Genomic DNA, 20,325 nt, shown 5'->3' with positions numbered 1-20,325 from the left:
ATAGAAAGAGAAAAATATACATTAGTGGTGCATGTTGAATTGAAACAATAGCACTCTTTCCTATGACATGAAGTGTCACACATTTTCCTTTCAACCTTGTGAATGAATGAATCATACAATACAAATACAACAATAGCACTCTTTTCCATGCTTCTTTTTCTTTTTTGATCAAAGAAAAAGAACAAGATTATCTTCACTTTTACTTTTCAGCCCTCTCTTTAAGACTATTCCATTCATTTATATAAATAATATTAAATTAATAATATTAAATTAATCAAATTTAAAAATACCATTTTATTGATAATTGGTTTCTGCTCTATAGGACAAAGAAAGAATAAAGTTGGAAAAAATAAAAGCTTCTTCCAAATCCATGCAATGGAATATAATTATATATTGATCATTCAAACTCATCATTTATTAATAATCAACCCATCATAACTTTACTTCTTACACTCTCTGCATTTTTCAGGCACATGTTTTGTAATTCCAAGGTCTTATTACTAAAAGAGAGGTTCAATATATTGTGACACTGTCAACCTGTTGATAGTACATTACACTTTGCTTGGGAAGACAAACTCATACAATCACATCTATATTAGATACTACTACACATACTTGCATTTATTTTATCATTTATTGAACAACCAATCAAAATACGACACATACGACGCTGACACCATGGCATGACAATACATACACTATGATAATATTAAAAATATAAATATCATAAACAGACAAAAATGACGAACATGTTTGTCCCGTTTATTTCTCATTTACAAAAGTCTAAAAAAATTAATAGGGTAATAAGATCACACTGTTCAGGGAGTGAATCTAAAATTTTAGTCTGTCTTAAAAAAAAAAAATATGAGTGTGGTCAGACACTACACTTTTAAAATTTCAAAATTTCAAGAATTCATGTTAATGTTTCGTCAATAAAAGTCCGAAAAAACAAAGCGGGGAAAACATGTTAGTGGGTGATGGTCTAAAATTTTAATCTATTATAAAAAAATGTCGGCAAAAATACATGCATGACGAACAATACATGCATGACGAACATTAATCGTTTTGTTACCTCTAAACTAGAGTAATCATTGGAACAGACGAGAGTGATATCTATAAAATACTTAGACGTTTAAATTAGTAAATAAATAAATTAGATGTCTAATTTACAGTTATTCAATAAATTTAAAAAATCGATTTTTGTTTATAATAGTGAACAAATGAAACTATACAAATTTTGAGTCCCACTAGGCACTATATACTGTTGGGTTGAGACAATCTTGGTGGCAACCACTGATTTCATTACTCACTTTCCATCTTTTCTATTCTTTTCTAAATAAAAAAAATTCATAGCATACTACTATGGTGGAAAGATATGCATTTTGATTCAATGAAAGTGCAATTCCATCACCTCTCTCATTCAAAGCAATAAAGAAGACTAGTAAAGAGCTACTACTATACTTTGATTTGATTAAAGCTAAAGGGTATTTTTGTCACACAAAAAAAACAACTAAAGAAGAAAAAAAAGAAAGCATCATCAACTTTTACTTTTGCTTATTTTTCTTAACATAATCTAAACTTTAAATTTCTGTTATATCCAACGGCTTTATTTAAATGATTTGTCTCACCTATTTAACAATTTTCACAAAACCATTTTTGTTTCCTTTTTCTTTTTATGCTTTCTTCTTTCCCTTAAAGCAAAAATATAGATAACAAACAAATTGATATATCATATGTAGCTATTTTCATCTTCTTCTTTCTTCTTTCTTCTTTCTTCTTTGCTCTCTCAAAGCAAAAGATAGTGAAAAGCAAAAGTTTAGCTTATTCTCTTCCTTGTATTTCAAGCCTCTTTCCCTTTCAACATGTTTGATTCCATTTCCATTTCCATAACTATAACCAAAACCTCTTCTTGTACACACACTCTTGAAATTTCACTTTTCTTCTTCACTTTTTCAAAGTGTTTATAACAAACACTCTTTCATCTTTGCTAAACAAAAACACATTCCAAAATGGTTCCTTTTACCTTAATTTTCTTCACTCTGTTCTCTGCTCTGTTTTCTGTTCTGTTTTCCTCTGTTTTTTCATCTACTTTGCGTAGCGATTTTCATGCTTTGGTCAGTCTTAAACAAGGTTTTCAATTCTCAAACCAAGTTCTAAACACATGGGAAGATTCAAATTTCACTTCAATTTGTTCATGGACTGGAATTCAATGCCGGGAGAATCGAATAGTCTCTCTCGACTTAACCGATTTGAATCTGTTTGGCTCTGTTTCACCTTCAATTACATCACTTGACAAACTCACACACCTTTCTCTAGCAGGAAACAACTTCACAGGAACCATTCACCTCACAAACTTAACCAACCTTGAGTTTCTAAACATCTCCAACAACATGTTCAATGGTCACATGGATCATTGGAGCTTCTCCACCATGCAAAACCTTCAAGTCCTTGATGTCTACAACAACAATTTCACTTCATTGCTTCCATTAGGCCTTCTTACCTTGAACCAAACCCTCAAACACTTGGATCTTGGTGGTAACTTTTTCTTCGGCGAAATCCCGAAAACCTTTGGAGAATTTAGTTCTCTTGAGTATCTTTCACTGGCTGGAAATGACATCACAGGAAAAATCCCTGGTGAGCTAGGAAATCTGAGTAACTTGAAGGAAATCTACTTGGGCTATTACAATTCCTTTGAAGGTGGAATTCCAATCGAATTCGGAAAGTTAACAAACCTTGTTCATATGGATCTTTCAAGCTGTGATTTGAATGGTTCCATCCCAAAAGAGTTAGGTGAATTGAGAAAACTCAACACACTTTACTTGCATATAAACCAGCTTTCGGGTTCGTTACCAAAACATCTTGGTAACTTAACAGAACTTCTCTACCTCGATCTTTCGAGCAATGTACTCACCGGAGAAATTCCGTTCGAGTTCATGAATCTCAAGAATCTCAAGCTGATCAACCTTTTTTTAAACAGGTTTCATGGTTCAATACCGGAGTACATTGCGGATTTTCCTGATTTAGAAACTCTTGGTTTGTGGATGAACAATTTCACTGGCGAAATTCCATATAAACTCGGTCTCAACGGGAAGATTCGTGTCCTTGATTTATCGTCTAATAAACTCACTGGTGTTATTCCGCCGAATCTTTGTTCTTCAAACCAGCTTAACATTTTGATTCTTCTTAACAATTTTCTGTTTGGTCCTATACCAGAAGGTCTAGGAACATGTTATAGTCTCACTAGAGTGAGATTAGGAGAGAATTACCTTAATGGTAGTATTCCAAATGGTTTTCTTTATCTTCCTAAGCTAAATTTAGCTGAGTTGAAGAACAATTACTTGTCTGGAACATTGTTAGAAAATGGTAACGGTTCGTCTTTTTCTCAGTCGAAGCCTGTTTGTTTAGAACAGCTTGACTTGTCAAACAATGCTTTGTCTGGTCCTTTACCGCATTCGCTCTCGAATTTCACTTCGCTTCAAATACTTTTCCTTGGTGGAAACCAGTTTTCGGGTCCGATTCCAAGTTCCATTGGAGGACTTAACCAAGTGTTGAAGCTTGACCTTAGCAGAAACTTGTTATCGGGTGAAATTCCGCCCGATATCGGAAACTGTGTTCATCTTACCTATCTTGACATGAGCCAGAATAATCTTTCTGGTTCAATTCCACCGTTGTTTTCGAATATTCGTATTTTGAATTACTTGAACTTGTCCAGAAACCATTTGAACCAAAGCATACCAAAGTCAATAGGGACAATGAAAAGCCTCACTGTTGCTGATTTCTCCTTCAACGAATTCTCCGGTAAATTGCCCGAATCAGGCCAGTTTTCGTTCTTTAACGCGTCTGCGTTCGCAGGGAATCCTAAACTATGTGGCTCTCTATTGAACAATCCATGTAAATTGACAGGAATGAAGTCCACACCAGGAAAAAAAAGCAATGCAGATTTCAAGCTGATATTCGCGCTTGGGCTATTGATGTGTTCGTTAGTCTTTGTAATCGCAGCGATTCTAAAAGCCAAGTCATTCAAAAAGAATGGCCCTGGTTCTTGGAAGATGACTGCTTTCAAAAAGCTCGAGTTCACCGTTTCAGACATCCTTGAATGCGTGAAAGACGGTAACGTGATAGGAAGAGGAGGCGCAGGGATAGTTTACCACGGAAAAATGCCGAATGGAGTAGAAATAGCAGTAAAAAAACTACTCGGGTTCGGCGCAAATAGCCACGATCATGGTTTTAGAGCTGAAATTCAAACACTTGGAAACATAAGACACAGAAACATTGTGAGACTACTTGCATTCTGTTCAAACAAAGAAACAAATCTTCTTGTGTATGAATACATGAGAAATGGGAGCTTAGGTGAAGCATTGCATGGAAAAAAAGGCGCATTCTTGAGTTGGAACTTTCGGTACAAGATATCTATTGATTCTGCTAAAGGACTATGCTATCTTCACCATGATTGTTCTCCATTGATCCTACACAGAGATGTGAAATCTAACAACATTTTGTTGAGTTCGAATTTTGAAGCGCATGTTGCTGATTTCGGGCTAGCAAAATTCTTGGTTGATGGTGCTGCTTCCGAATGCATGTCTTCAATTGCAGGATCATATGGTTACATTGCACCAGGTAACTTCTCTTTTCTCATGTGCCTTTTTTATTTTTTTTTACTATTAGTGTTTTCTTTCTATTTATTCGTATCACGAGTATGTTCGATAGAACCTACTACTACAATGTGGTTAAAAGTCATGCGCTATATCATCTGAGTTACTAAGCGCTCTATCAACTGAGCTAATAATGAATATATTTGCTCTATCATCTGAGCTAATACTGAATATATTTGCTCTATCATCTGAGTTACCGAGCGCTCTATCAACTGAGCTAATACTGAATATATTTGCTCTATCATCAGAGTTACCTAGCGCTTTATCAACTGAGCTAATATCGAATATTATTTGATAGGAATAATTTAAAGGAATAAATAAAATTCCTTAACTTTGTGCATGTGATATATGATTTTATTAATTCATACAACATGGCTAATGATAAAAAATGGTGTGATTATGATTTTAATCATGACGATCCATGAGATAATTTAGAGTATGGTTGCATGATCATAATGATTAAAAATCTTTAATCATGTTGCTTACACAATGATAAAGTGAGGAAAATGGCATAGCTGGAATGGGTTGAAAGAATGATGAAGAACTGTTAAGATGGAATTTTATTGAGAAATGAAAAGAAGAGTAGTTTTGGAACACGATAAAATGTTTTTGCAGTGGTGAGAGTGTCTGTGAGACTGAGACACTGACCTTAATTCATTGGGATGGGACCCTCCCTAAGAATCCAATATGCAGAGGTCAATCTGACACTTCATCTCTCCACTCCACCCATTCTTTTGTTTTTTTTTTTTTATTTGCTAGTTGTCATGATTTTGTCTTGGACCAATTTGTTTCTTTAGAGTCAACTTTTGTTCTCAAACATTCTTAAAAGAATGTTTCTTTTAATGTTTATATTACCTTAACTAATGTCTTAAAAATCTTCTCCCATTGACCCCAAAATATATGTCAAGAAGTCCCACGTCGAATCAGTCTCAATAACAAAACTATATAAATATTAAACTAAATTGAATTGGATGATAAATTTTTTTAAAAGTTAACTCGATTTTAATAGTGAGCTTGACCTAACTACTCGTTTAATTTCCAGTTCAACTGATTGGTCTAAATCGGATTTGATGCTTATTAAATTGATTGATAAGATCAGAGGTATCTTATATTTTTTTAGGCTCTACGTAATATTAACAAATTTGTAGAAGTTTTATTTAATCACAGTTTAATTATGAGAAATATATTATAAATTTCTATTTAAATTTAATTACTGTTTAATCGTGATAAATTTAAGATCTATATAATAGGTTGTTTTGCACGTTCTTAAAGACGAACATGATAAGATGAGAGTGATCATCTTTATAAACCCTAGCTAGTTAGGTTTTATCTTTATACTTTTTCCAATAATATAAGTGATGATTTTACTATTTCTATAACTTGAGTTTTGCAAATTAATGAAGGTAAATTATAATTCTCTTCATTGACTAACAAATAATTTGGTTTATCTTGATAAATTACAGAATATGCATACACATTAAGAGTGGATGAAAAAAGTGATGTTTATAGTTTTGGAGTAGTTCTACTAGAGCTACTAACTGGTAAAAAACCAGTTGGTGATTTTGGAGAAGGAGTAGATCTTGTACAATGGTGCAAAAAAGCAACAAATGGAAGAAGAGAACAAGTCATCAACATAATCGATTCAAGACTCATGGTAGTGCCAAGAGAAGAAGCCATGCACATGTTCTTCATTGCAATGCTATGTTTAGAAGAAAACAGTGTTCAAAGACCAACCATGAGAGAAGTTGTTCAGATGCTTTCTGAATTTCCAAGACAATCACAACAACAAGAACATCAACAATCTTCTTCTTCATGTTCTTCTAGTGTTAATCCACCAAGCAAAAAGTTAATTCAGAATCATAAATTGCCTTGTTCTCCTACTTTTAAACATGATCTTTTGGTTTAATTTAATTGAAATCAACTTTTTTTTTCTTTTTTCTTTTTTGGAGTAAAGTTTAATGTTCATTATATATATATTTTGGCTTTGAGTTTTTGTTTAGAATATAGAGATTTGGTAACTATAGAGGTGTAGGAGTGAATAATTACTAAGGAGTGTTTTAGATAGTTAATTAGGTTGATGAAGCTCAAAATCATAGTGGGTTCATGAACACTAGTTCTTCACTTTGTATTTACTTTATTTTGTATAATATAATATATACATGTGAAAGTTGATTATCCTATAATTATTTTACTTCATATCCTTTAAAATAAATTTTTACATTTTATATTGAGATAATTAAGATAATTTTTAAATATAAATCAAATATCTTTTAAACGCATGGCATAGATTAATATCTCAAATTGAAGAGGACAATAATAAATAACATTTAGAAATTAAGTAAAATATAGGGGGGAATTGCTCCATCAAAAGATTTGAAGTTGAATACCAAAAAGAAAAAAAATAATTAATTTACATTTGATAATTAAAATTTTTTCCTTTAATTGTGTGTCAAGAATGTAGATGGACTTAAGAAACAATAAAGTGTTACCCGGTCCCAAATTTGTTTTGGAAAAGATCTATGTAGAGTTCTAAAAAAAGTACTAGAAACTATCTTCCTTCTCTCTAAAATGTGTCGCCTATGCTACTGTGAAAAATTGGAGATTGTCATTTGCATTTTTAATGGTGTTCACTCACTACAATGAAAAATCAATAATGTTTCTAAAATCATAAACTTAAACTCCGGAAGCATCCAAAATGCAACAAATTTGGTGTTTTTCTAGTTTCGTCTAGTACGGAAGTTAATTTTCGAATTTTTCTTATATGCATAGTTTGTTTGATTTTGCATGTTTTGTCCTTTGAGTTTGACTTATTTGCTTATGATATAATTTATCTGGTTTAATTAAAGGTAAAATGTCTGACAATTAAGATTGAGATATGGTAGAATGACTCATGTTGTGATATAATACAACTATGTGTTCGTTATAGTTGTTAGAGTTAGTTAGTTGGTTGATAATTATTGAAGTACTTCATACACAAGTAATTAACTTGTTGTATATATGTTCATTAGTTGATAGCTTCATATTCACTTCAATTAATAACACATACACTCAACTCTCATTCTCTCTCTCTCTCTCACACACACCCTTATCTCTTTCTCATTAAGTGCAATTATGCTTGAACTAACAAAATTAGTATGCATGGCTCTTTCATTTTGCGCATACGTAGTCGTGCTTTTAGGGATTGTGATTCACATCTACTGCAATGATGAACAGTGGTAATGGAATTCCCAACTCTCTCTTCGAATTGTTGATGGTAAGAATTGGGACTGATGACATAAACAAATGAAGTCCTTGTGTGATTTTGAAGAAACTCTCGGTGTCGTAGTCAATGGTGTTATGAAGCTTGCAGCACGCGCGGATGATGCTCAGTGGACAAGTCACAAAGATGCGAAGAAGAAAGATTATAAGGCGTCATATTGCACCAATATGCAGTTTATGGTGCAAACTTTGATCGAATCTCTCATGCTGAATATCCCAAATGCTAGGAATGAAATTTTCTCCCAAGAATATAATGCCAACAAGTGAAAAAGTAATAGAGAAAAATCTGAAGCTATCAACATTCAAAGATCTTATTGATGAAGAAGAAAACAAGAGTCCATCAAAGTTGATCTGCACTGTGTAAAAGAGTACTGGAATTATCAACACAATATGTACGGCGTAGCTAATGCGAACAATGTCATTGAGAATAAAACCGAACAGTATATCAAGATCAGTATCAAAATTGGCAAGAACATCATCAAGAGTTTCTTCTCCAAATAGAAAGAATCCAAAGAAACTTGTGAATAAGTACACTAAGCAACATAGAACAAAAGAAGTCTTCACAATCCCTATCATCTATTTCGAATCCTTTAGTTCATTATTTATGCTGTGAACTGCAAATATATAGACCAGATACATTAATTTTTTATTAAATTAAAAATCATCCGCTCTTATTTATATTTGAGAGTGAACAAAATATCGATGAGACTTGAAATTTTTTCATACCAACGGTGTGACAAATATAGGCGCTTATAAGTACAGGAAATGTAGTGAACAATTCAAAAACTAATGATGCATCAATAATGATTAGGAAGAGTCTTGGAATCACCATGCCTCCACTTATGATTTTGAAAATTGAGATTCCTACAACGATGACAAGATAAACGTCTGCTAGTCCAACCGATAACACAGATGTAAATCTTAACGAATCTGCGAAATCAACCGGGCAAACAAGTAAGGTTCAATCCGTGACAACAACATTAAGGCAAATGTAAAAAGAATTAGTATACCAATTCTTTTAAAGCTTGTCAAAGGTAAAATTACAACAAGTGTTGTAAAACGAAGAACAAATGTTCTCTCTGTGCACCACATTGAAGTTGCAAGATCTGGTTGGCTCCCTGGAAGCTCATGAATTGAGGATATAATGGAGAGTAATGTTTTAAAAACCGGACCGGTCATCAAACTTAGGAGTGTGCATGGTTGGTTATTTTCAAAAACCAAATCATAATCATTTTAAAACCATTTAAATAGTTTGGATTTATAACCATAACCACATTTTAATCAAAGCTGGTTATAAAACCGGTTATAAATTTGGTTATGATTATATAACCGGTTTTTAAAAAAAATCCAGTTTTGAAAATTATTTTTTCCGAATTTCTTTTTTTCAAAAAATAAAATATTTTGAGAATTAAAATATTTGGATTTGAATAATAACCAGATTATAACTAACCGAATCCAAAATAATTTAACCGGTTAATAATCATTTAATCATATCCAGATTATATGAATAGATAACCAAACCATTAATAACTAAACCGGTTAATAACCATTCAATTATATCCGGATATTTAAAAGTGGTTTAGGTTTGGTTATGGATTTGGACATCACAACCAGATATTTTGCACACCCCTAATCAAACCGGTGAGAGTTCTGGGTCACTGGTTCTTCGGTCGAACCACTGGGTCATTGGTCGAACCGCATGATCAAACTGGATTAAACCAGATAACTCGGTTTAATAAATCTGTCATTATAACGAAACTATATAGGTATAAAACCGGTCGAACGAGATCATTCAATCTCTAAAAAAATATAATTAGCACTTAAATTTTTTGAAAAATATCATACGGTAAATTCACTAGTTGGTAAATTAAATTCTAATTTAAACATAAATATCACACTTAACAAAATAATACTACAAATTACGAAGTCTAATTATAAAATTCTAATCTTAGGTAGATTCAATCCTATATATATTTCAGGTTTTTATCTTATAATTTTGTTCTAGTTTTTGCCTAAAATTAGAGTGAGTTTGCCTAAAATCACATCTACTGAATCTTTGTTATCTACATTATTATGGTGCATCTAAATGCAAATGCAAGCAAATTGAAATTTAGGTGTGTGGTTCTGTGCCAGAAACATTTTATTTTATTATTTTAAAAAGTTAAAAACATCAAAATGAAAAAAAAAAAAAAATTAAGCAGTTGAATCACCGGTTTTCCCGGTTCACACCGGTTCATACCGGTTTGCACCGGTTCTCTCCGATTCAAAGATATGGATGATCGAACATGCGGATCCAACCGATTATCTAGTCGGTTTTCGATCCAACCGATCTGATCCGGTTTTTACAACACTAATGGAGAGAAGAGACGTTCAAGAATTAATGTGAAACTAAATTATAACAAATTAATCCATTTTTTAGTTTTTGCTCTTAAAATTCAGTTGTGTTTGTAACTTTATTTTTAATTCGACCTCTTAATCTCTTTTGTTAAATATATACTTTTGTTGGAATGTCATTTTAAGTAACTCAATTATTTTAGTAAAATCTTCTTTGATGAAAGAAACATATCGAAGTTGTCGTTTCCCCCAAAGTCAGCCAATATATATATATATATATATATATATATATATATATATATATATATATATATATATATATATATATATATATATATATAAAATCTTAAAAAATATAATATATACTTTTGAAGGAAAAAAATATATTGTAGGTTGTTGTAAATTAGAAGAAAGAGTGAGAAATTGATTCCAGCACTCTAAGTCATTATAATAGTAGTATCGTGCAAGAGTCTAATAAACAAACCAAACTTCAACTCAATTCAATGGATAACATAACATTATATAATACTAGTAGTAATGAACAAAATATAACAGGAATATAAAAACAGTGCATGACAGATCAATATTCTGCTAATGAATAAAGTAACTAGAATTGATCAGACGCCAGAACCACTTGATGTCAAAACTGACTCTTGAATCAGATTAGACGGTCCAGTGGAACAAATATTGGTGGTGAAAAAAAAGTAATTAGAAAATGAGAAACTATTTTGGTGCAGATGTAAGAGGGTAGCCAATCCCATGTCTGGTGGAAGGAAAAACAATAAACAGCAAACTGCATAGAGTTCCAATTCCAAGAGGAACAATATCCAGAACCTCCTTTGTCTCTTCTCCTGGTTTCGGGTAATAACATGTCAACACATTCTTGTCACTCAATGCAACTGCAAAGAACACAAGTACAGATAAAAACGCATGAACAAAGTCCATGATTCTAATCTTATACTTTGTCAAATCGGGTAAGATGGATGATTTGTCGTCAACCGGCGAGTAGTCAAATAGCCACAGTCCCTTGAATGTTGCTATACCATGGTAGATTCTTCTTCCGTCTGAGGATTTCACCGTATCGGTGAAACACGCGAGGATGCAAGAGAAGGCTAGCAAGAGGAGGAGTAGAAATGTGAGGATGTGTGTAACATGGTCGCATACTCCTTTGTTTGTGAACACCGGAATCAGAATCTGGAATGCCATGAGGGTTCCGGTTGGAAGCAGTTTTGCTAAGCTGGCTGTTCCTGTCAGTGCTCCAGACAGTGCACGTCTCGATAAGGAAGATGATGAAGAGGAGGAGCTAATGATTCCATGTGCTGCTTCCGATGATGATCCACCTGCACCAGCATGATCAGCATCATTAATACTGTTGTCTTCTGCTTCTGCAGATTGCTTGCCGGATCGACGTTGTTTCAGTGACATGTTGAGGAAGGAACTATATGATTGATTCATGCATAAAGGAATGGATCATGTTCTATTTATATTAGATATATTGAATTATTGATGAATAGTTTGCTTGTGTTCTTAGTTTTTCTTGCTTCCACGTTGTTTCTATGCCACCTGCTAACCATTTGGTTGGTGTGATGACAACGGTTACGTGTAACGTGTAAAATACAACTATAACAATATTCTATTCTATTATGGCTTATAAAAGAACATATAACTCAAGACCATGTTATTTGGTCATATTAAAAACTTACCTAAATGTGATGTCAATATCACTATCTTATCAAAATACGTATAGGTCACACTCCACCACTACTTTAATTATCATGCAAAAAAATTATAGAAATTAATTTATTATTTAGATTTACCACTCAATCAATCACAAATTTAATTTAAAAATATTCAATTCAATTGTTTAAACCTCTCTAACACGTCTACACAGAAGATGATGATGATGTAGTAGAATCAGAATTGATCGAAAAATTATGATGCAGAGGTGGTTACGGTCGTTATAGGCTTTTGATGCGATAGAAAAAAGACTGATATGTAAGGTTAGCACAATAACAATCAAGTAAGTATGAGAGTGAAAAATGTGTATGAATGGGTAAAGATTTGAATACCTAGGAAATAATGTGTCTCCCTTAAATAGGAGGAGCATTTAGCAATTGAAAACGTGAATCACTGTCAGTCGGCAGATAGATTTAGACGGCTAGCAAAGCTCTCGCGTGTGAAATTATTTGTTTAAAGAGAAAAATTGAGAGTGGATGTTCTGCATTTCGTCTCTCTTATTTTGCTATTGGACCTTTTCCTTTTAGGCCTTGTGGACGACCTCCCAAGCTCTTGTTTCTGCTTTATAAGACAAGGGTTTACAATACATGCCTCTGTCCAGCCTTAGATTCGGGGACATGAAGGTCTTTGATGAAACGTCATTACCCATGAGAACAAGTAGATTAGATACATTTCTTGTAATAAGTAATATTTGTTAGAACAAGATTTGTTCTGATCAATTATCTTAGTTTTGATGATAACAATAATATGAATTTTGCTTAAGATAATATGGTACTCTAATCCATTACAATTTCCTTTTCAGGAAATATATAAAGAGTATGCATAATTCAGCGCTCAGAAGCTTTGTCTCAAAGGGTTCAGCATGCAACATCAGAACATGGTCTGGCAAGACATCAGAAGATGGTCGAAGCAGAATCAGAACATGGGTCTATGGAAGCATCAGAAGAACATGAGATCAGAAGCACTGAAGTTCTGATGGTATCACGCTCAGAAGCACTTCAAGGTCAGAAGATCAGAAGATGCTTTGCACCAAGCTGTTTGACTCTGATGATATTCAAACGTTGTATTCACAAACATCAGATCAGAAGGAAGTACAAGTGGCAGGCTACGCTGACTGACAAAAGGAACGTTAGAAGCTATTAAAGGCAACGTCAGTAGACACAGCGTGAACAAGGCTCGAGGTAGTTGACAAAAGCGTATAACATTAAATGCGATGCTGTACGGAACACGCAAAGCATTAAATGCACTCAACGGTCATCTTCTCCAACGCCTATAAATATGAAGTTCTGATGAGAAGCAAGGTTAACGAACAAACACAATTTCTGTGAATATTAACTTGCTGAAACACTGTTCTATTCAAAGCTCAGAATCTTCATCTTCATCAAAGCTCACTACATTGCTGTTGTAATATATTAGTGAGATTAAGCTTAAACGTTAAGAGAAATATCACAGTTTGTGATTATAGCTTTTAAGAAGCAATTGTAATACTCTTAGAATTGATTACATTAAGTTGTAAGGAACTAGAGTGATCGTGTGGATCAGAATACTCTAGGAAGTCTTAGAGGTTATCTAAGTAGGTTGTAACTAGAGTGATCGTGTGGATCAGAATACTCTAGAAAGTCTTAGAGGGTATCTAAGCAGTTGTTCCTGGAGTGATCAGTGTGTGATCAGAAGACTCTGGAAGACTTAGTTGCTGACTAAGTGGAGAACCATTGTAATCCGTGCGATTAGTGGATTAAATCCTCAGTTGAGGTAAATCATCTCTGCGGGGGTGGACTGGAGTAGTTTAGTTAACAACGAACCAGGATAAAAATAACTGTGCAATTTATTTTTATCGGTCAAGTTTTTAAAGCTACACTTATTCAAACCCCCCCTTTCTAAGTGTTTTTCTATCCTTCAATTGGCATCAGAGCGCCGGTTCTAAGGTGCAAGCACTTAACCGTGTTTAGAAAAGATTCAGGAAGAGAAAAACGCTTCAGTAAAAGATGGCTGATGGAACTGCAAAGTCTACATCTACATCTGGCTCTGCTGAGCAACACAACGGTAACAATGGTTATACTAGACCGCCGGTATTTGATGGTGAAAACTTTGAATACTGGAAAGATAAACTGGAAAGTTACTTTCTTGGTCTAGATGGTGATCTATGGGATCTTCTGATGGATGGTTACAAACATCCGGTAAATGCCAGTGGCGTAAAGCTGACAAGGCAAGAAATGAGCGATGATCAGAAGAAGCTTTTCAGGAATCATCATAAATGCAGAACTGTTTTGCTGAATGCTATCTCTCATGCTGAGTATGAGAAGATATCTAACAGGGAAACGGCCTATGACATATATGAGTCCTTGAAAATGACTCATGAAGGAAATGCTCAAGTCAAGGAGACTAAAGCTCTCGCTTTAATCCAGAAGTATGAAGCCTTCAAAATGGAGGATGATGAAGACATTGAAAAGATGTTTTCAAGATTTCAAACTCTTACTGCTGGATTGAGAGTTCTTGACAAGGGATACACCAAGGCTGGTCACGTAAAGAAGATCATCAGAAGCTTACCCAGAAGATGGGGTCCTATGGTGACTGCATTTAAGATTGCGAAGAATCTAAATGAAGTCTCTTTGGAAGAGCTGATCAGTGCCCTGAGGAGTCATGAAATTGAACTGGATGCAAACGAGCCTCAAAAGAAAGGTAAGTCTATTGCATTAAAATCCAATATCAAGAAATGCACTAACGCTTTTCAGGCTAGGCAAAGACTTACTTCTTCACAAATCCTTCTACGAAATTATGAATATGCTCCTTTGAAAACTTGCTTGATACCCACGAAGGACTTGGAGGTTTTATGTGAAACTGCTGTGGACTTAAACAATCTTAAAGCGAATGGCTTTAAGTGTGATGCAAGAATCCTTGAGCAAGGATGGTCCAAGTACCTTAATAGATTGGTTGGTCCAATTTATCCTGATCTTGTGCAGGATTTCTGGGTACATGCAATGGTTACCCCAACGGCCATCATTTCATTCGTGCTAGGGCATGAAGTGGTTATCTCTGAAAAACTGATCAGGAAGCTATACAATCTGAATGATGAAGAAGGTTGGTCTGGTTTTCGACATGCATCTGTTGATTGGTCGATAGTTGAAAAACAAATCTCTCAGTCTTCTGGGATTGACTCGAATAACACAGGCACCTTGAGGCCATTTTATAGAGTATGGGCTGAGATTATTCTGGGTTCTCTTCACCACAGAAAAAGGATGCTCTCCTCTTCTTACATCAGTCCAGATCACAAGCACACTCTTTTCTGCATTGGCAAAAAGACTGAGATCAACATTTCTCATATTCTGTTTGAGAATCTGAAGACTTCAATCTTTGAGTCAAGAGAAGAGGAAAGGGCGAAGTACCCTCATCTTTCAAGAACGACTATTCCGTTTGGAAGAATGATTTCAGACATTCTTATTGAAAGCAAAGTGCTGGACTCCATCAGAAAACTCAATGCATCCCATTTGCTTGGAGTAGTTCAAGGTCCCATTTTCAATGGTGTGGATTTGTTCAGATTAGAACTCATTCAAAATGTACCTTCTGTGTGCTCAAGCTTTCCTGACATTCTCTCAAGAAGAGTTGCTGTTGAAGGTTTTGCCTCCTTGTTTCAAGAAGAACTGCATCAGGTTGTCAAGTCTTACCTGGAAGATTGTGTTAGGAAGCAATCAGATATTGATCCTGCTTGGATCCGTGACAGAGTACTTCCGTCCAAGGCTGACCTTTTGAAGAAGGATCAGAAGGAACAAAAGGCTAGGTTTAAAAGAAAAGCCCGAGAAGATGAGGCTAAGGAAGCCAAGAAGTTGAGAGTCACTTTTGATCCTGACAAGGTGGACTCTGAAGAACGAAGGGAGAAAAGGATTAGAGATTCCTTTCGCAGAACCAGATCTTCTTCTTCTGTGCAAATCTCCAGGCAGGTTTTTACTCCACCTCCCTCTGTCCCTAAACCATCCTTCCAATCACCTCCATCTGAACCAAAAATAAACTTCACCTTACCAAATCCTTCTCCATCAACCTCCTCCTCTCCCATTCTAAATCCCACTCCTCTAAATATTCTTCCCCCAACTCCTTCTGATAAGACTTTCTCACCAATTCCCTTTACAAATAATCCATCCTCATCAATCATTCTCTCAGTTATTCCCTCCTCCTCATCCACCGCACCTCCACCTTCTGTATCCCATCCCTTACCTACCAGAAAATCAAAACCCATTTGTCCTCTCTACCCGGACTACAAATTCACCCTCAATCCGCCTGAACCTGAACTCTCTACCTACCTGGAACTTTTCAGATATGAGGTAATCAATGGCTTAGACCTTCTGAAGGAAGCCTTCCTAAATGGTCTGAATGATGTTTCTACAAGAAATATCTGGAAAAGATTTCGCAAGGTGTTTCAAGAAGAAGCAATGGGAGTACAGAAAAGACTAGTGGCTGCTGTCCCACGGCCTCGTGGAATTCTGAGGAATTATGAAGACTTCTGGTTTGCTAGTCTCAAAGGAAGACATCTGTTGGAAGAGAAGCCCTTCTTGGATGAGATGGAACAATTAAGACTGGCTGCTGAAATGGAAGCAAATCCATGCAGGGATATTGTTATCTTTATTCCTGATTATCCTGTTCTGCTCGGAGACTTCAAGACTCTCTTTAACTATCTGAGGGAAAACCCTTCTGAGAAAGACCCAAGCTTGGTCATTCCAGAAGTTGTTGACCCACCAGAAGTTGAAGGTCCTTCTGCTCCCAGGAATCTAGCTGCCATTCTTCAGGCACTTGAGAATGGAGACTCGGAAATTCCTGCTGCAGAATATGGAGATGCTTCTATGCAAGAAGCAGATGTTGAAGATCATGTTGCTGAATCAGATCCTGTTAAGGAAATCCCTGCAAATGATCTATCCATGGAAGCTACAGATCAAGTTGCTATTCCTGTGGTTGAAAGCGGTGAAGCTTCTTCTGATGAATCTTCTCGTCTTGCAAGGACTCTGGAAGAAATTCAGAAGAGACAGGATGAGCAAAGCTCACTCAATGCTGAGTTTAGAGCTTTCATGGTGAGGCAAGATGGACACAACAATGAGGTTCAAGAGATGCTGGCCAAGATCCTGTCAAGGCTAGGGCCATCTTAGATTGAGTCTGTGTTGTTTCTTTCTTTTCGTTGCATCTGTTTTTGTGCATCTGATCTTACTTATCTTCATGTACTTCTGTACCTGATGTTTGAACTTCAATGAAATCATCTTCTTCCTCCGTGTGTTTCTTTTTGTTTGTCTCTGAATCTTTTCTGTTTTTTGATGATATGACAAAAAGGGGGAGAAATATGTGATAAATGATTTGATTTAATCAGTTGCTTTCACTAACAAGAACTGCAAGTTCTATATGGTTTAAGTGTTTTGCAGGTATAAAGAAGTGAAGAGAATCTTCAAAGCACACAAGAAGCAAAACCATAAGAAGCGTTATTCTGTAAAAAAGAATAAGCTTATGGAAACTGAAGCAAGCTGAGTGCTGTCAAGCTTCAGAAATCAGAAGCAAGAAAGAAGAATGATCAGAATTTCTGATAATAGAATTTGATCCAAAATTTGTCTATTTGCTCTGACAAAATTCTATTTGCTCTGATACATTATTTTAGCCTATATGGCTCTGATACATATCATGTGTTCTAATATACATTTTATGTTCTGACTCGTTCATGCTGACTTTTGTCGTTTAGTTTTTGTTCTGTAACATTTCAGGATGTAGAGATGCTCTGATGATGCTCTGGTACATTCAACAATGTTCTGATACAAATCTAGCATGAAGTGATGTTGGTAGAAATTCAAAGCTCTGAAGCTATCCGAGGGAAGCAGAAATCAGAAGCTGTGAATGTTCTAAAGATCCAGAAAACTCAAGTTCTGAAGCTGTCCTAAATGGAAGCAGAAATCAGAAGCTGTGAATGTTCTGAAGATCAAAGAAATTCAAGTTCTGAAGCTGTCCTAAATGGAAGCAGAAATCAGAAGCTGTGAATGTTCTGAAGATCAAAGAAATTCAAGTTCTGAAGCTGTCCTAGATGGAAGCAGGAATCAGAAGTTGTGAATGTTCTGATGATCAAAGAAATTCAAGTTCTGAAGCTGTCCTAAATGGAAGCAGGAATCAGAAGCTATGAGTGTTCTAGGGATCTAAAGAAATTCAAGTTCTGAAGCTGTCCAATGGAAGCAGAAGTCAGAAGCTATGAATTCTCTGAAGACAGAAGCTTATGTGATCGTCTCTACCGAAATAATCAGGGAAGTCTTTTATTAAAGTTCTTCGAGTATTTATTTCAGGGGGAGATTATTTATCTCAGGGGGAGATTGTTAATCTCAGGGGGAGACATATTCACATGCTTATGCTATAGCTGTGTAATTTGTCTTTTGCCGACTGCTCTTTCTGATCGCAAATTCATATCATTTATATATGTTTTTGTCATCATCAAAAAGGGGGAGATTGTTAGAACAAGATTTGTTCTGATCAATTATCTTAGTTTTGATGATAACAATAATATGAATTTTGCTTAAGATAATATGGTACTCTAATCCATTGCAATTTCCTTTTCAGGAAATATATAAAGAGTATGCATAATTCAGCGCTCAGAAGCTTTGTCTCAAAGGGTTCAGCATGCAACATCAGAACATGGTCTGGCAAGACATCAGAAGATGGTCGAAGCAGAATCAGAACATGGGTCTATGGAAGCATCAGAAGAACATGAGATCAGAAGCACTGAAGTTCTGATGGTATCACGCTCAGAAGCACTTCAAGGTCAGAAGATCAGAAGATGCTTTGCACCAAGCTGTTTGACTCTGATGATATTCAAACGTTGTATTCACAAACATCAGATCAGAAGGAAGTACAAGTGGCAGGCTACGCTGACTGACAAAAGGAACGTTAGAAGCTATTAAAGCCAACGTCAGTAGACACAGCGTGAACAAGGCTCGAGGTAGTTGACAAAAGCGTATAACATTAAATGCGATGCTGTACGGAACACGCAAAGCATTAAATGCACTCAACGGTCATCTTCTCCAACGCCTATAAATATGAAGTTCTGATGAGAAGCAAGGTTAACGAACAAACACAATTTCTGTGAATATTAACTTGCTGAAACACTCTTCTATTCAAAGCTCAGAATCTTCATCTTCATCAAAGCTCACTACATTGCTGTTGTAATATATTAGTGAGATTAAGCTTAAACGTTAAGAGAAATATCACAGTTTGTGATTATAGCTTTTAAGAAGCAATTGTAATACTCTTAGAATTGATTACATTAAGTTGTAAGGAACTAGAGTGATCGTGTGGATCAGAATACTCTAGGAAGTCTTAGAGGTTATCTAAGTAGGTTGTAACTAGAGTGATCGTGTGGATCAGAATACTCTAGAAAGTCTTAGAGGGTATCTAAGCAGTTGTTCCTGGAGTGATCAGTGTGTGATCAGAAGACTCTGGAAGACTTAGTTGCTGACTAAGTGGAGAACCATTGTAATCCGTGCGATTAGTGGATTAAATCCTCAGTTGAGGTAAATCATCTCTGCGGGGGTGGACTGGAGTAGTTTAGTTAACAACGAACCAGGATAAAAATAACTGTGCAATTTATTTTTATCGGTCAAGTTTTTAAAGCTACACTTATTCAAACCCCCCCTTTCTAAGTGTTTTTCTATCCTTCAATATTTTCTTGAAACGACTGATGTGTGTCCCTACACTAGTTAGTGACTATGTTTCCTTTTCCTTAGAGCACTCAAGTGCTTTGAACCATTTTTTAAGGAGACCTCAACCGTTGATGGTGCGTGGTGATCACAAGATCCTCGATGGATGAAAAGGGTATAAAAGGTTTCTGAAGCGCCATTTTGGCCTTTTCTGCCATTAATGACCTGTAAGAGAGTCCTTTCTATTTTCTTCATGAGTTTCTTTGTTCTAGTATTTGATCAAGTATATATGATCTTATTCGTTTTACATAACATGCATGTTGGATTGCTACATCTTCTTTAAGACAAAGTTCAACGTTTTTCTTTTACTTCTACTCCCTATTTTTTTTGCGTTTTCATAATAGTAAATGTTTGATGTCTTACCTTCCTTGGGGAATTTCTTCTATTGTTGGGCTTTTCTTCCACGGGTAACAGTGTATGATCTTTCTCGCTTGCCACATTTTATCTGCATTTGTTTCCTTTCATAACATTTTTAATTATGGAGACTGTGTAAACTTCAATCACGAGGACCGGTAGGGATATCTCAGGTGATTAGGTGGACCAAGACATATTGGGGGATCATTTTTGTTTTTGTTTGCGAGAGCGTGTTAGACCAAGCTTCGGTTAAATTGGGTCCTTCATCTTATTGGGGAGTGTTTCCT

At 35.3% G+C, this 20,325-nt stretch overlaps 2 protein-coding genes and 1 pseudogene across 2 annotated transcripts; 1 reads left to right on the top strand and 2 right to left on the bottom strand.

Moving 5' to 3' along the window:
* The first annotated feature begins 1,716 nt into the window (after positions 1-1,716).
* On the top strand, positions 1,717-6,587 carry LOC131640189 (leucine-rich repeat receptor-like serine/threonine-protein kinase BAM3). The gene is made up of 2 exons (XM_058910601.1): positions 1,717-4,617; positions 6,116-6,587. The coding sequence occupies exons 1-2, from the start codon at positions 2,010-2,012 to the stop codon at positions 6,556-6,558; spliced, it is 3,051 nt and encodes a 1,016-aa protein (XP_058766584.1). The 5' UTR covers positions 1,717-2,009; the 3' UTR covers positions 6,559-6,587.
* A 1,476-nt stretch (positions 6,588-8,063) lies between these two features.
* On the bottom strand, positions 8,064-9,089 carry LOC131640190 (amino acid transporter AVT6A-like; annotated as a pseudogene).
* A 1,630-nt stretch (positions 9,090-10,719) lies between these two features.
* On the bottom strand, positions 10,720-11,729 carry LOC131640187 (protein DMP3-like). The gene has a single exon (XM_058910596.1). It carries the CDS (start codon positions 11,697-11,699, stop codon positions 10,968-10,970), a length of 732 nt encoding a protein of 243 aa, XP_058766579.1. The 5' UTR covers positions 11,700-11,729; the 3' UTR covers positions 10,720-10,967.
* Between the last annotated feature and the right edge of the window lie 8,596 nt (positions 11,730-20,325).

This window comes from Vicia villosa, unplaced genomic scaffold (genome assembly GCF_029867415.1).
Source record: "Vicia villosa cultivar HV-30 ecotype Madison, WI unplaced genomic scaffold, Vvil1.0 ctg.002996F_1_1, whole genome shotgun sequence".
Classification (NCBI taxonomy): Eukaryota; Viridiplantae; Streptophyta; class Magnoliopsida; order Fabales; family Fabaceae; genus Vicia; species Vicia villosa.
This window is presented reverse-complemented; position numbering and strand designations above follow the sequence as displayed.

Excerpts from the sequence above, each read along its gene's own strand:
- LOC131640189 (XM_058910601.1), top strand. The coding sequence starts at position 2,010 with ATGGTTCCTTTTACCTTAATTTTCTTCACTCTGTTCTCTGCTCTGTTT. Across the intron at positions 4,618-6,115 it reads ATATGGTTACATTGCACCAG|AATATGCATACACATTAAGA; the intron begins GTAACTTCTCTT and ends GATAAATTACAG.
- LOC131640187 (XM_058910596.1), bottom strand. The coding sequence starts at position 11,699 with ATGAATCAATCATATAGTTCCTTCCTCAACATGTCACTGAAACAACGT.